Raw genomic sequence first — 15,000 nt, 5'->3', positions numbered from 1 at the left:
TTATTGGTGGCCAGTCTGGGCGGAGCCTCAAGCAGACTTCAGCCAAATCCACCTTGCCTATTGGCGCATCGCTGCACGTCACTTCCAACTGTCAATCTCGCGATCATTCCTTCCTTACCAGAGCAAGATACAACCACAAATCAGCACAGACCTGACTTACAATGTCATGTTTGTGGTGCTGGCCGAACAGCACAAAGCAGCCATTTGCCAGAATTACCAAGCGAAAATGTGAAGCGCTCATAAAACGTCAACAACAACCATCTCCTCTCCGTTCAGCCCGATATGAACAAGAGCCAGCCAGCAACCACAGAGCTGCCAAACGGGACATCAAGCGTTGATGGAAAAAAGGTGGACGCCAACGTCGATGGAAAAAAAAAAGGTGGGTGAGGTAAATGATCCACAGCCATATTTGACCATCAAAATAACTGCTCAGGAAAAGCCTGTGGTGTGCTTAATCAAATGTCCTGTAAGTCCAAGTTGTAAATATATCGTCCACCTCCAAGACAATGTGCCCTGATGGAAAGAGGGGTAGATGAGCCTCCGTTGGGCTCACGGCTATCTCACGTGCATGAATGTGTCTGTCGTAAAGAGAACATGGAGCTTTCCATAAGAAAGGGAATCTATTCTATATCCTTCTCAACGCATCAAATTTAGAATCCTCCCAGACATGGGGATGGGTTTATCATGGGCATGCATTTAGGGAAATAACTGTCTGAGGACCTCAATGTTTGTATGCATTAGTCGCATCCGATTCTGAAATCCATAACAATATATATGACAAGCACCTGCTCCAGGGCAGCCAGGGAAGTTATTTTGTTATTCCTATTCAAACGTGTAATCCAAAATCCATCTACAAAATACCTATTCAAAATAACTCTCCAAAATCCCTCTCCAAAATACCTTTCCAAAATATGTTTCCAAAATACCTCTCCAAAATACCTCTCCAAAATACCTCTCCAAAAATAACTCTCCAAAATCCCTCTCCAAAATACCTTTCCAAAATATGTTTCCAAAATATGTTTCCAAAATACCTTTCCAAAATACCTTTCCAAAATACCTTTCCAAAATACCTTTCCAAAATACCTCTCCAAAAATACCTCTCCAAAATCCCTCTCCAAAATCCCTCTCCAAAATCCCTCTCCAAAATACCTTTCCAAAATACCTTTCCAAAATGTTTCCAAAATACCTTTCCAAAATACCTCTCCAAAATACCTTTCCAAAATACCTCTCCAAAAATCCCTCTCCAAAATCCCTCTCCAAAATCCCTCTCCAAAATCCCTCTCCAAAATACCTTTCCAAAATATGTTTCCAAAATACCTCTCCAAAATACCTTTCCAAAATCCCTCTCCAAAATACCTTTCCAAAATACCTTTCCAAAATCCCTCTCCAAAAATACCTCTCCAAAAATACCTCTCAAAAATACCTCTCGCTGCGTAATTCAAAACACCTCACTGTACTGTAAATGGTGGAGACATTTAATACCCCCTCCCACCTGGAGCGATGCTGTATGATGCACATTCACATGGATAATTTTCTCCCCCTTCCAATACCACCGGCAAAGATAAAAACATCCGTATACACTAATTGGGGTCATGCTGATCGTATGCAGCAAATCTGGATGGAATTGGCCCAGAATTGTAGGGCATGACAAGCGCGCACACACACACACACACACACACACACACACACACACACACACACACACACACACACACACACACACACACACACACACACACACACACACACACACACACACACACCCTCTGATATCGTGATTCGGTCCCTGGGATGTAAATTGCTAACATTCTGGTTTTTTGACCTTCGTGGTAATCGAGAGAAGTTTACCGAAGCCATTCTGCTGTGAAATTGATCTTTGATTAAATGGCGAAAACATCCTTAATGAGCAGATGAAGGAGATATTCACCGACATGTTCTGGGAAATAAAGTGCTTTTTTCAGTTCGGACGATTACAAGCTATTTATGTAGTTTTCCCTTTTGCGAACCACATCAAAATACAAAGATCCCCATTACAACTACTCCCAATAAGGGTTTAGGCTCACAGAGGAGGAGTTAAACGACAAAGGGCAGCAGGTTCGCAAACTACCAAGGTGTATGAATTAGGGTGCAGGTCAAGGAGAGAACGAGAGGAACAGATTGGAAAGAATCATCATATGTAGAAGCTATTGCGGAAGGGAAGCGGAGTAATTTATGTAATAGAAACAGAGATGGTGATTCATTTAGAGATACTCGTGGAGGTAATTGATGCAGTGATTGGCAGCGCATTTGAAAGGAGACAAATCCACAATCTGGAGAATAAGGTAACGAATCAATGCAATGCAGCTGAGCAACCTGCCTGGACTCTGTGAACGTGAGCAGGACATGGATTGTTGAGGAATTTCATTTTTCAATGTCTAATACGTAAAGAAGATATTTACCACATACGTGCGGAGCGTGGTTTCAGCAAATGGTCCGCCCTATCTACAAACGTCGGTTTATGATTGATGAACAACTTCATTTATATTGAATGTTGTATTTTGAACACGAATCGGAAAACGTACCTGGACTTTAACATTTCATGTTGTTGTTCGGAATTTGGCGAATTGTACGGAATCTTGTCCCGAGGAGGCACACTCATAGAGGAGTATGACAATTCTTTTACTCTGTCTGCCTGTCCATCAGTTTAAAACAAAATTTAACATCATTCCAAACAGAAAACTCACTGTTTCTCAGGACGTCATAATGGACACAAACAACAGGCATGAAGCACTCGTGTAACGTGTTAGATAAGGTGGGTAAAAAAAAAAATATATATATATATATATTTTATGGCCTCTAAAATCTTTATTTTATTTCAATTTCATTATACAGTTGGACACTGTAGAACACAAATATTCTTGCTTGCAATAATTCAAAAAACTTTCAGTTGAGCAAAACTTGGACAAGATATAATGCCGACTCGACCAATCAAATTTGCTGCTTATGCTCTCAAGGCGAGGGAATATCGAGATTCAAACAAAATTGTGTCCCATGCTCGGAAACACAAAGTTTAAACTCAGTTTAAAAGCCCCTTCCTTTGTCATTTTTCTCATGAGTGCATGGGCTAAGGTGTTTGATGAACTCTCTGCTTCCTTTGGGAAGTAATCTGTAAATATATTCATTTTATTATATAAGTAGTGAACATCCTTCTCGAGGATGGGTCAGGTCAGGTATGGGATCATGCGCCAGAGCAGCGCGTCGATGTGTCCACTTTTCACCGGTGCTCCAGAGGCCTCCGTCTGGCCATCCCCCAGGCAGATGCCTGGCCCATCCCCATCTCCTTGAGATGCTGATAAACCTGCTGAAACCATGAGGCTCGTGGTTGGCCCACTGGCCTCCTCCACTCAGGTGACTCTCTTGCTGAGAGAATCTGGTGAGCAGGATCAGCGTCAAGAAAACAAGCCACATGTCCATACAGCCACAGCTGATGCTCACGGACTAGACAGGTAAGAAATGTCATTTGAGTCTCTCTCAGCAACCGCTCGTTGTACACAAAGTCTGACCAGCGATAGCCAAGGATTCCATGAAGAGACCTGGTACCAAAGGAATTAAGTCTCCATCTCAGATCCCTGGTCAGAGTCCAAGTCTCACATCCATAGAGCAAGACTGGAAACACCAAGGACCTGAAGACTCGGGCTTTCGTCCTCCCGCATGAGTACAGACAGCGCCACACCCCATGATCCAGTGAATCCATGACTCCCCAGGCCTGTCCCAGACATCTGTTGACCTCTGACTCACAGCCAGCAGAGATGTGAATCTCTCCACGACCTCAACATCCTCACCACAAACAGGTACAGACAAGACAGCAGCATCCAAGATGCCATTGAAAGCCTGGATCTTAGTTTTGACCCAGGAAACCTGTAATCCCAGTGGCTCCAACTCCTCAATCAGCACCTTGAGGGCCCCCAAAAGGATATCCAGTCAGTTGAGATAATGCCTGTGTTACAGCATAGCACAGAACTGCATGCAATGACACGAGTGCAGCATTTCCACCAGCCTTGAAAAGTTGAGCATGGATACCACAGATCCCTGGAGCTTTACCCCGTTTCAACCGGTTCACCGCAGCCTGTGTTTCCACAAGTGAAGGTGGACCACAGTGGATTGGAGGGTCAGCAATAGGGATCGTAACACCCCTGACATCCAAGTCAACAGCTGGTGGATCAGCCTGGTAAAGCCGTTCCAAGTATCAGCCCAGCCGGCCTTCGCTTTGGACTCCTCTGTCAAGAGCCCACCACCCTCTGCTCTAAATGCAGTACACCGAGGGACGGGCTTGGAGGAACGCAACATGCAAATTTCTCTGTAAGCAGGATGACAATCACTTGATCACAGGTGATGCTCCACCCCCTCACAGATTCCTCTCACATAGGCCTCCTTGTCCACCCTCAGTGCACGTGCAATTTTCCGCCTCAACTCCCTGAACAGCTTAGCTCTGCCATTAAGCCTGGCCCTATGACTCTGGTCAATGGTATCCAGTGTCCCTTGAGAGACAAAATTCTTCTTCACCCAATGGTGAGTTCCAAGACATCCACTGGCAACATCAAGGACAATGATCTTGAAGGCACTCCACAACTCTTCAGGACCTCCCAAAGCACCCAGACCATCAAAATCCCCACTCGGCCTGTTTGCAAACTTCTCAGCTACACTCTCATCCTTGAGCTTGCCAACATCCAGCCGAGCCTGGGATGGTACCGTTCTCCCGGTTTTAAGTTGCATCTTCAGAGTTGCTACCACAAGCCTGTAGTCGGTCTGAGGAACTGAGCACTCCGGTAGACCCTGCAGTTCTGGATCATCCTCCAGTGACCATCAATGAGCACATGGGCAATCTCCTTTGCCACACCGCCAGCGTTCAAATACCAAGTCCAGCGATGAGCCTGTGGGTGCTGAAACCATGAACCAGCCACCCTAAGTCCATGACTTCTTGCAAAGTCAAGGAACTTAGTGCTATTCTGGTTCACCTTTCTAGACGCATGGGGACCAACACACCTCTCATAACCATCCCTATCATCCCTATGGTTCCAGACCCATAAACAGTCGATGCATTGAAATCCTCCAAGACTAGAAGTGTATCTCGCCTGGAGCACTGATGAACTACAGACTCAAGCTCGGCATAGAATGCGTCCTTCACGGTGAGATCATTCGTGTCAGTTGGAGCATATACTGATAGTCCGGGAGCCAACCTGTGTACGAGGCTGTTTTAGGGTTGGACCTTACAGCCTCTGCTATAAAATTTTACACCCCCAGGATGTTTAGATATATGTTTGCAGTTCATGAAAACCAATGTTGGCAATTCATAAGCTCTTGCGAAAAATTTTGGCGGACGTTTTTGTTTGAGGAAGATTTGAAAAATTTGATAAAACAGCAATTGTCAATAAAATTTCTAAAAAAATTAAAAAATCACAGTCATGAAAAATAAATGTGAACTAAATGTAAGAATTCAATCAGTGCATTGTAAAATGACAAAAAAAAAATTGCCTTTGTGGAAGTAAACCTCATAAAAGTACATAATTTTGTGAAAAATGCCTTAAAAATAACGTTTTTTGAAGATGGCCTTTAGAACTTTTCTTATCATAGGCAGATGCTGCATTAGAATACTAATTTCTCTTAATGTGATATGAACATGGTATCCATGGCTAATTAAAACAGCAAATTTGAGTGAGTTCTATCAATTTTTAAAGAGAAAATTAACATTTTTGTCAACCAAAGTTACCCCCCTACCCCAAAATCCTCTTACTCTATTGAACACAGTTCGGTTAAGGTTTGCTGGATCAGGTTGGGTGCTTCACAGTTCACTCTTCCAAGGAAAATTCAATGGTGTTTGGAGTGACATGGCCCTGGAGCAGACATACAACAATGAAGGGAAGACATCTCTGTTCAAAGGCATATCTCAGGCACCAGCTGCTGAGATAAATATGTGAAGACAGCACCATTTCTCACAGCTGTATCAGAGAACATAAAGTCTATGGCTAATCTAGGCCAACAGGAATCTACTCATCATGGAGAAACACATAAGCAGGCAACAGAAGAACATATGCATGTTGAGGAGATCAAAGAAAGTGATATGCCAGCAGATGATAAACCCATTCCAGTGTAACAACCAAGTGGATCTGCTCAATAGAGCAACTGGTGAGAAGGATGCTTCAAAAGACTTGGTCCATGCTCAAGCTAAGGGCATGGAAGCCATTATGAAAGCAGAAGAGGTGGTCTCTATTAAGATTGAACCACTGAAGCTGGTAACTTTCTCCTCACAGAAGAAATCAAACCCATCAAGGAAACAGAGTTTAATCAGGATCTATCAAGATGAGACTGCAGCTACACGTGTGCTGTGTTTCTATCGAGATGCCGACCCAGTCACAAGACAGATTGCATTTTCCCATGAATGGACAGACTACCCATCATCCCTGTTTGAGGTTGATCCACGCTTAGCACAGGGGTTTGTAATGCGCAAAGGCAACAAGTCTGATTTTGTGGCAGTGCTAATTGCTGAAGCTGAGCAGGATGTTGTTTTACAGCTGCCATCATTACCACAGAGTGACCTATACACAGTTTATCTGGTAGACACAATGGCATTTGTAAATAAATACCAAAAAATGGGTGTGAAAACATTTGGTGAACTTCCCCAGCTGTATCTTCGCAAGCTCCTGCAGTTGAAACCTGAAATGTGCAACTGTGTCAACATCATTGGTGATCAGTATGATTTTGATGATACCCATACTTTGAAGGGTGATGAGCAGCAGAGGAGAAACCAGACAGACCAGGCAAGACAATTCTCACCATCCAAGAGTCTAGAAATTCCGGACTGGAATTTACTCATGAAGAATCCAAGAAATAAAGGAAATCTTCAGAACTTCATTGGCACTTCCCTTTGTGAGAGTCCTGAAGCTATTCCGGATGGAGTGACCATCATTCTTGGTGGTATGATGGAAAACAAAGGTCACACTCTTTCCATCACATCAGCATCAAGTTCAGTTCTGGACTTACCTTGTGAAGAACATGAAGAGGCAGACACAAGGATTATTGCTCATCTTGCATATTGTGTGGAATATCTTGATCACCATCGAGCTGTTGTGCATGCAACAGATACAGACATAATTATGCTGTGTATATATCACTTCTGCTGCTTGAACACATTGCAAGAACTCTGGATACAACGGCAGAATCAATACCTACCTATTCATGAGCTGGTAGAAGTGTTGAGCAAGAAGTACCAGAAAATCCTCTTGATGTCGCACTACACTTCTGTGCACATATGTGTTGTGTGGATGTGACACAGTGAGCTACCCATTCAGAAGGGGAAAAGAAGAGGGTCAGGTCAGGTATGGGAGCATGTGCCAGAACAGCGCGTCGCTGCGTCCACTCCGCCGGTACTCCAGGGGCCTCCATCTGGCCATCCCCCAGGCAGATGCCAGGCCCATCCCCATCTCCTTGAGATGATGGTCAACCTGCTGCAACCATGAGGCACGTGGTCGGCCCACTGGCCTCCTCCACTCATGAGACTCCCTCGCTGAGAGAATCTGGTGAGCAGGATCAGCGTCAGGAAAGCAGGCCACATGTCCATACAGCCGCAACTGACGCTCACGGACTATGCAGGTAACAAATCTCATCCGAGTCTCTCTCAGCAACCGCTCGTTGGACACAAAATCCGACCAGCGATAGCCAAGGATTCTTCGAAGAGACCTGGTACCAAAGGAATTAAGTCTCTGTCTCAGATCCTTGGTCAAAGTCCAAGTCTCGCACCCATAGAGCAAGACTGGAAGTACCAAGGACCTGAAGACTCGGACTTTCGTCCTCCCGCACAGGTACCGGCAGCGCCACACCCCATGATCCAGTGAATCCATGACTCCCCAGGCCCGACCCAGACGTCTATTGACCTCCGGCTCACAACCTGCGGAGACATGAATATCACTGCCAAGGTAAGTGAATCTATCCACGACCTCAACATCCTCACCACAAACAGACACAGACAGGACAGCAGCATCAAGATGTCACCGAAAGCCTGGATCTTAGTTTTGACCCAAGAAATCCGTAATCCCAACGGCTCCGACTCCTCATTCAGCACCTCGAGGGCCCCAAGAGGATGTCTAAAAGTCTCCGCAAAGATGACTGCATCATCTGCAAAATCAAGGTCGAGATCATGACATTGCCAAACGATGCACCGCAACCTGATCTCTCCGACATCCTCCCTAAAATCCAGTCCATACAAGTGCTGAAAAGTGTGGGGGCAAGTACACATCCCTGACGAACTCCAGTAACAACTGGAAATAAGTCAGAGATGGTACCACCACACTTCACAGCACTCTCAGTACCAGAGTAGAGTTCAGACATCAGATCGATCAGTTTTGGTGGCACCCCACGAAGACCAAGAATCCTCCAGAGGACATCCCGATTCACTGGATCGAACGCTTTACAGAGATCAACATAGGCTGCAAGCAGCCCCTGCCGAAACTCTCGTCTGCGTTCGGTGAGGACACGAAGGGCAAGGATACGGTCAATCGTTGACCTCTTTGGTGTAAAGCCTGACTGCTCTGGACGCTGGTGCTCAAGCAGATGGTGGCGAACCCTATCAAGAATTATCCGAGCAAAGACCTTGCCCGGCACTGAGAGCAGCGTCACCCCTCGGTAGTTGTTGCAGTCTTGGCGATCACCCTTCCCTTTCCAGAGAGGGACAACAAGGCCCCTCTTCCAGTCAGTTGGGATGATGCCTGTGTTCCTGTGAAAAGAAGAGCGGCACAGGTTTCTCTGGGACTGATAGGAAACCTTCCCCACTTTGTTGATTTTGGAAGAGATAGTGAAATGGCAGCAACAGAATGTGTCATTGATGAGGCCAGAGTATACTGGACTGCTCTGTATGGCCAAAAAGGGTTCAGCTGTTTGGATACCCTCAGGCAGCATATGTTTGTCTCTTCAAAATTAGACCTTAGGTCACTGCCAGCAACAGAAGATGCGTTTTACTTCCTTGTTTTAAGAGCATTGTATCAATTGCTTCTGTATAGACGTGCACATCTCAGTGACCGAGCACTTCCCCCAGCCACAACATTTGGCAGAACCCTTATCAATGGAAAACTGGTCCCAATTCTCATGTCTAAGCCAGCCAAGCCAAACATAGACAAACGGTGTCTTGCATGTGCAAATTATCCAAATGTCTGAAACGATGTTCATGCAAAAAAGGCTGCTGTGCCTTGCTGAGTGACATGCATATGCCTTCGTCAGAGAGGTTCATGTGGTGGAGTTGTTTCAGAGAGTGACTCTTCCTCTGAAGAGGATGTTTCATGTCACAATATTGTGTTAATCCATTTCTAATTTTATCTTCCTTAAAACCATGGCATGTAAAAGTATGTTCTTGTTCCTGACCCCATTGATAGTCAAGCATTTCTGAGTTGCATAAATCTTTTGTTGTTTGACATATAACCTTGTCAATTGTAGGTAGGTTAAATCACCAATTGTGATATAGGAAATGAACTCCTCTTTAATATGAGGGGTCATTTGTGTATATAGGTTTAGTGGTTATGATTTTAGGACAATATGAATTACCCCTACCCCCATCCTACATCTTCGCTTTTGCCAACATTTTGTTATCAGAGGGGGCTCGCATAAGTGTTGACTGTGTTGTTGCGCAAGAGTTTCACCATTGCCAACATTGGTTTTCATATACTCAAAGGGTGTCTCTTTATGAAAATCAACACAAAAAATTTATAGCAGACCGGGAAATTTTTTTTTAATTTTGATCGGTTGGCTCCCGGACTATGAGACCAGGGAAATGACACCAAAGGAGTGGCGAATCCTTAGTCTCATAAAATGCTTGTTGACTGGTGTTACCTCAATTATCATTGGAGTCAGATTATTGGACACAGCTGCAGCAGCTCCTTGGGCATTGTAACCATCAGGCAACCAGGCCAATCGTAGGTGTAACCACTCGCCATGATATCGCCGTAATCCGGTCTCCGAACCTCAGAGAGAGCTGCAATACCGATGTTCAAATCCTGCTGCGTCAACAGAGGATGGGTCATGGCATGCAATAACATTTGATGGGGCAAACGGGACATAGAACAACCAACAATGCTGTGAGAAAGGGAAGAAATTGAGAATACAACAGCATTCCTTTGACGCTTGGGCTTGAAGTCATGCCCACCAAAATGCCTTGATCTCGTCCAGCATCACAAACGCTCGACAAAAGTCGACTTTTCATCGGACCAGCCGGAATGAAATTTTTCGTAAATTTTGATGCCATAAAAGCAGGGTTGTAAGATCATGTTATGCCGATAAAGTTTGGTGACTTTGTCCGAAGCAATCGGAGAGGAGATAGAAAACTTGACAGACAGACCCCGCAATAAACGTATTACCCCGCGCACGCAAAGCGAAAAGCGAGGTTAAGCAGTTGGTTCATGTCTGTCCGTCTCTCCATCCATCTGTCCACAGATGTCAGTTTATGATTGAAGAACAGCGTATTTTAATTGAATGTTATATTTTGAACACGAATCAGAAAACGAACCTGCCGTTTAGGTTTTCTTCTCAATTCATCCCTCTCACACATGCACAGAGAGGAGTGACATAATATTTTTTTACTCTGCCTGTCTGGCAGTCAAACAGAATTTAAAATCACTCCAAACAGGAAACTTACTGTTTTTAAGGACGTCATAAAGAGCACAAACAACCAGGCACGAAGAACTACGGTAATGCGTTGGATTAGGTGGTGTACAAGCTACTGCGTCAACAGAGGTAAAACGGTGGTAAATTCCGGAATAAGTTTTGTTTATACGACCTTTCCAATCTTTACTTTATTTAATTTGAATTATATACTTGAACACGAACACCAATCACCTTCTTGTCACTTTGAAAACCCTTCCATTTCGCAGTACTTGGACATATTAAATAAGGTGTCGTACAAGACTGCTTCAATAGCGTTAAACTCCTAGAATTTTTTTTTAAACGATCTTCAAAGTCATTATTCGATTTAAATTCAATTATTTACTTGAACACAGCATGGGGTAACATGTTCTATGAACTCTCCAGTGACTATCGATACACCTCGTTACACTTACCTGTGTAGTCCATTTGTCATTTCCTAAACCAAGAAATGCTCTTTCCTATGAAGTTTTTTTTTTGTCGATTTATATTCATTTGGGTACCTAGAAAAATTTGAGCTTGGTTGCCGAAATTGGCAACATTGGGCAACTCTGGTAATTTGCATAATCCAAGATGGCCACCAAACGCCATCTCGATAATTTAGCATCTGACTCGCTAATCCTAGAATGGTGTGTAATACATCTTTTTTTTTAGGGTTTTCATGTGGGTAGAATCCATTTCTGATATTACTTTTCCGATTGCATGTCAATCTCATGTGCAAAAGTTCAGGTCAAGGTTACATTTGACCTCTGTCTGGACAACCATTGGATGTTTCAACGAAATGGCAACGAAAAATATTTTAACATTATAATATTATATAATATTACATATACTGTATATATTTAATGTTATAGTTAAAAGTTTGCATGCATTTGTGCAATTTTCTTCCTAATTTTAGTGTTTATTTCACATGATTCGAGATGACCGATATCAGCGCCTGATGTTGGGCAGTACTTGCTCCCGACCTGCAGCAAGTCTGGATGAGTAAGAACATTCAAGCTACAAGCAGTAACAAAAAACTTATCGAATGTGCAACAGAGCGGCATGACGATGAAACGCTTACGAGAATGGATACTCACGACGATGGTGCATTTGGTCATGACGAAGCAGACATCACCATGATTTCCTATTTCCTTGTGGCAGCCACCTCTGGAAAGGGTGTGATACAGAGGACTTCCCGGGCTTGGCTGATGTGCTGGATGAAGTGAGCACCACAGAAGCTGATTTGCTGGAAGCAGCAAAACCTTTCTTCCTCGCTCTGTATGGTCAGGTACCGGGAACTTCTATGGAATCTGCTCGCTTTACGCTATTCACCAAAAAGAAGAAAAGTCTCAAAGTGATGGCCCTTCTTCCAACAACGACCAACTTGTTACAACACGTGTTGAGGGCTCATTTACAAGTGATGTTGTGGAAAGCGGCAGACCACCGAGCTCCACCCGATGATTCAGCTGATCTCACAAAATTTGGATGGGAGATTCAGGATAATATCCCTCTTCCTGTCACTGCGAAGGGTGACCTGGCACCGGCAGAGCTAATTGACGTGATCCGGTGTCAATGTAGGGCACAGAGTAAGAAGTGCATCACTGAGGCGTGTGGCTGCCACAAAGAACATCTTTCATGTACGTCATACTGTAACTGCTCTGGTGAAGATGGCTGCTGCGATCCACACTCAAAGAGACGAGACGTTCAAACTACAGATGAGGAGTACGTCGATATGGAGGAGACTCAGGAGGATGATGTAGACCAGGATGTTGGGAAAGAGAATTTTGATGAGGGTGCCGATCAGGAGAGCGAAGGCCAGGAGGATGAGGATGGTCTTTCTGATCCCGATTTCGAGTGGGAGCATACAGAAATTTGATTCAGTTGGGGAAGATCACAATTATCGTCTTATTGTATAATTTTACTCTAATGTAATTGTGAATACCAGCTTTTGTGACGTGTTAGTGATATTTTTCACATGAAGAAAACATGAACAAAGTGAATCGTTAATGTTCATCAAGTTGATTCAATTCGCGGTCCACCCCTTTATCTGACTTTCAACGCATGAGATAGACCTGTAATCGAAGGAATAACATCAGAAATGGATTCTACATACATACCAAACCTGAAAAGAGGTATTACACACCATTTTAGGACAAGCGGGTAAAAAATTAAATTATCGAGATGGTGATCGGTAGCCATCTTGGATTATGCAAATTACCAGAATTGCCCAAAGATGCCATTTTGGCAACCAAGCTCGAATTGTTCTGGGACCTCATACGATTCCAAATAAACATTAAAAAAAATCATAGGAAAGAACATTTCTAGGTTTGGTATTGAACAGATAGAAACGTCAAATCGACTAGTCGGCGTCTTGGACTATTGTGAGATCCCGTTCGTAGACCGTTTGGGATGCCCCAGGTGTGGTCATCGGTTCACCTTGAAAGAATATTTGAATATCAACCAATAAAAGTTGACAGATCTCTCAGATATTTATTGTAATAGCATCCAATTCAGATGAAAAAGGAAATCCTTTATTATCAGAAGTTTGGCACTTCATCATTGTGGCCAAGAATGATGACACGTGACATGTTTTAATTGTACATTGACTCGACCTGGTGGTGTGAAAGCCTCCCTTTTACTTCTTCTTTGTATGTAGCACTTTACTGCGGCGAGCATCAATTGCTGGGGGCACAACTGTGCCACGGATGCAGTGCCCCCCTGTAAGGTAGAGCAGGGATCAGTAATTTGTTGATGCCGGCGATAGCTCGTCTACTCTTCATCAAGTCACCTTGAAGTCTTTTACACCCCCTCTGTGGGTGGCACTGTATCGGGCTGAGTGGGTAGTGGTCATCTATTCATGGTTAGTGCACGATCCGGACTTCCCGGGTGCAGATCTACCCTCGGATTGGTTGTATTGGAAGGATAGCTTGCTTGCCTCTGATGCATCCCATTCCTGGTTTAATTCCACCCGGATTCGAACCTGAGATGGCCATTTGTTGCAATGCAAGTGTGAGATCGCATCGGTCCACCATGGATTACAACATTATCATTGGAGGAGATGAATCCGTTCTGCTGTCACGTTTGAAATGGTACATGTTAGAGTTGCCCTTTAGGCTGTTAATGCGGAACTCTATGTGCAGGTCACGTGCGTTCACTTGTTCTCAATTATCTTGGAAGAAACCATAACATTGAAGATGTGCACACCCTCCCGCTCCGCTCATTAAAGATGGTTTATAAATTCCTCTGAAAATCCAATCTTTTTAACTTTTTCTTTTCTTTTGTCCCATTTCCTTACCTCTTCCTTTGCGAAGCGCTTTTGGATTTTTTTTTTCCAAAATAAGAGGAACCTTCAGTAAGGAATTGATTGATCCCGGTCTGTATATTGATAGAGCAGCACCCATGAACATGCGCTGCAGATCCAACTCAAGAGAGCATATTGCAATGTCCTGTGGGAGATTGTTTTTATTATTCCAACATTCCATAGTTTGACGCATTACCACATTGCTGTGTTTGCTGATTATAAAGGATCGGATATTGGTATTGTTTTCCGTAAACAATGGCGATCATGCCTGGAATGTGTTTCAGGTGCAAGTTTTGGCATTATGACGAGACTTTACCCAAAGCCAGTGTTATCGTGGTGTTCCACAACGAGGGATGGTCCACACTTCTCCGCACGCTTCACAGCATCATACGACGAACTCCGACACACTCTCTTGCTGAGATTGTTCTCATCGATGATGCGAGCACAAAGTGTGAGTACCACCACGTCCTTTAAATCATCATTACCCTCACCAGGGGAGAAGGTATTGCATTTGGGTCGGTCTGTCTGTTTGTTTGTTTTTGTTTGTTCGTTTCTTTGTCTGTTTGTCCACACACAACGTTTAGTGTTCTTCTCCGCAACTGCTTGTCTGATTCAGAAGAAATTTTCACCATAGGTGCGACGATTCGTGTGTAATTTTTTTTTTCAATGATAATTATGACATCAAAGGTCACGTGGTGTAGCAGCCATATTGGATTTACCCTAAAACCTGTAAAAATTATTGTCCAGAACAGTCGGACAGATCGAGAGGAAACTTCACACAAATGTTCCCCAGGCCTTGGAGATACCAGGGTATTCTGAAAAATTGATGTCACATGGTCTGGCAGCCATGTTGGATTGAGCGAAAATCTTTTTAAAAAATTATTTCTCTTGAACCGCTTCATCAGTCAATGTGAAACTTCAAAATGATGATGTCATGGTGATGGGGATTATACGTTTTAAATTTCAACCTCATCAGACACATGGTCTGGCACCCAGAATTATTTATTTATTTTTGATCTGGGTTCCATTTGATTTTTTTTTTTTTTAATAAGGCTCAC

At 43.7% G+C, this 15,000-nt stretch overlaps 1 protein-coding gene across 1 annotated transcript in view; it reads left to right on the top strand.

The window, feature by feature from the left end:
* LOC147009002 (N-acetylgalactosaminyltransferase 7-like) overlaps window positions 1-15,000 on the top strand; it is a 581,063-nt gene that overhangs the window by 337,547 nt on the left and 228,516 nt on the right. The window contains exon 3 of the mRNA XM_085864380.1: window positions 14,227-14,393. Within this exon, the coding sequence (XP_085720506.1) occupies window positions 14,227-14,393 (167 nt within the window). The remainder of the gene's footprint in view (window positions 1-14,226; window positions 14,394-15,000) is intronic.

This window comes from Eptatretus burgeri, chromosome 18 (assembly GCF_056783735.1).
Source record: "Eptatretus burgeri isolate ZD-2024b chromosome 18, Ebu_testis_v1, whole genome shotgun sequence".
Lineage (NCBI taxonomy): Eukaryota > Metazoa > Chordata > Myxini > Myxiniformes > Myxinidae > Eptatretus > Eptatretus burgeri.
This window is presented reverse-complemented; position numbering and strand designations above follow the sequence as displayed.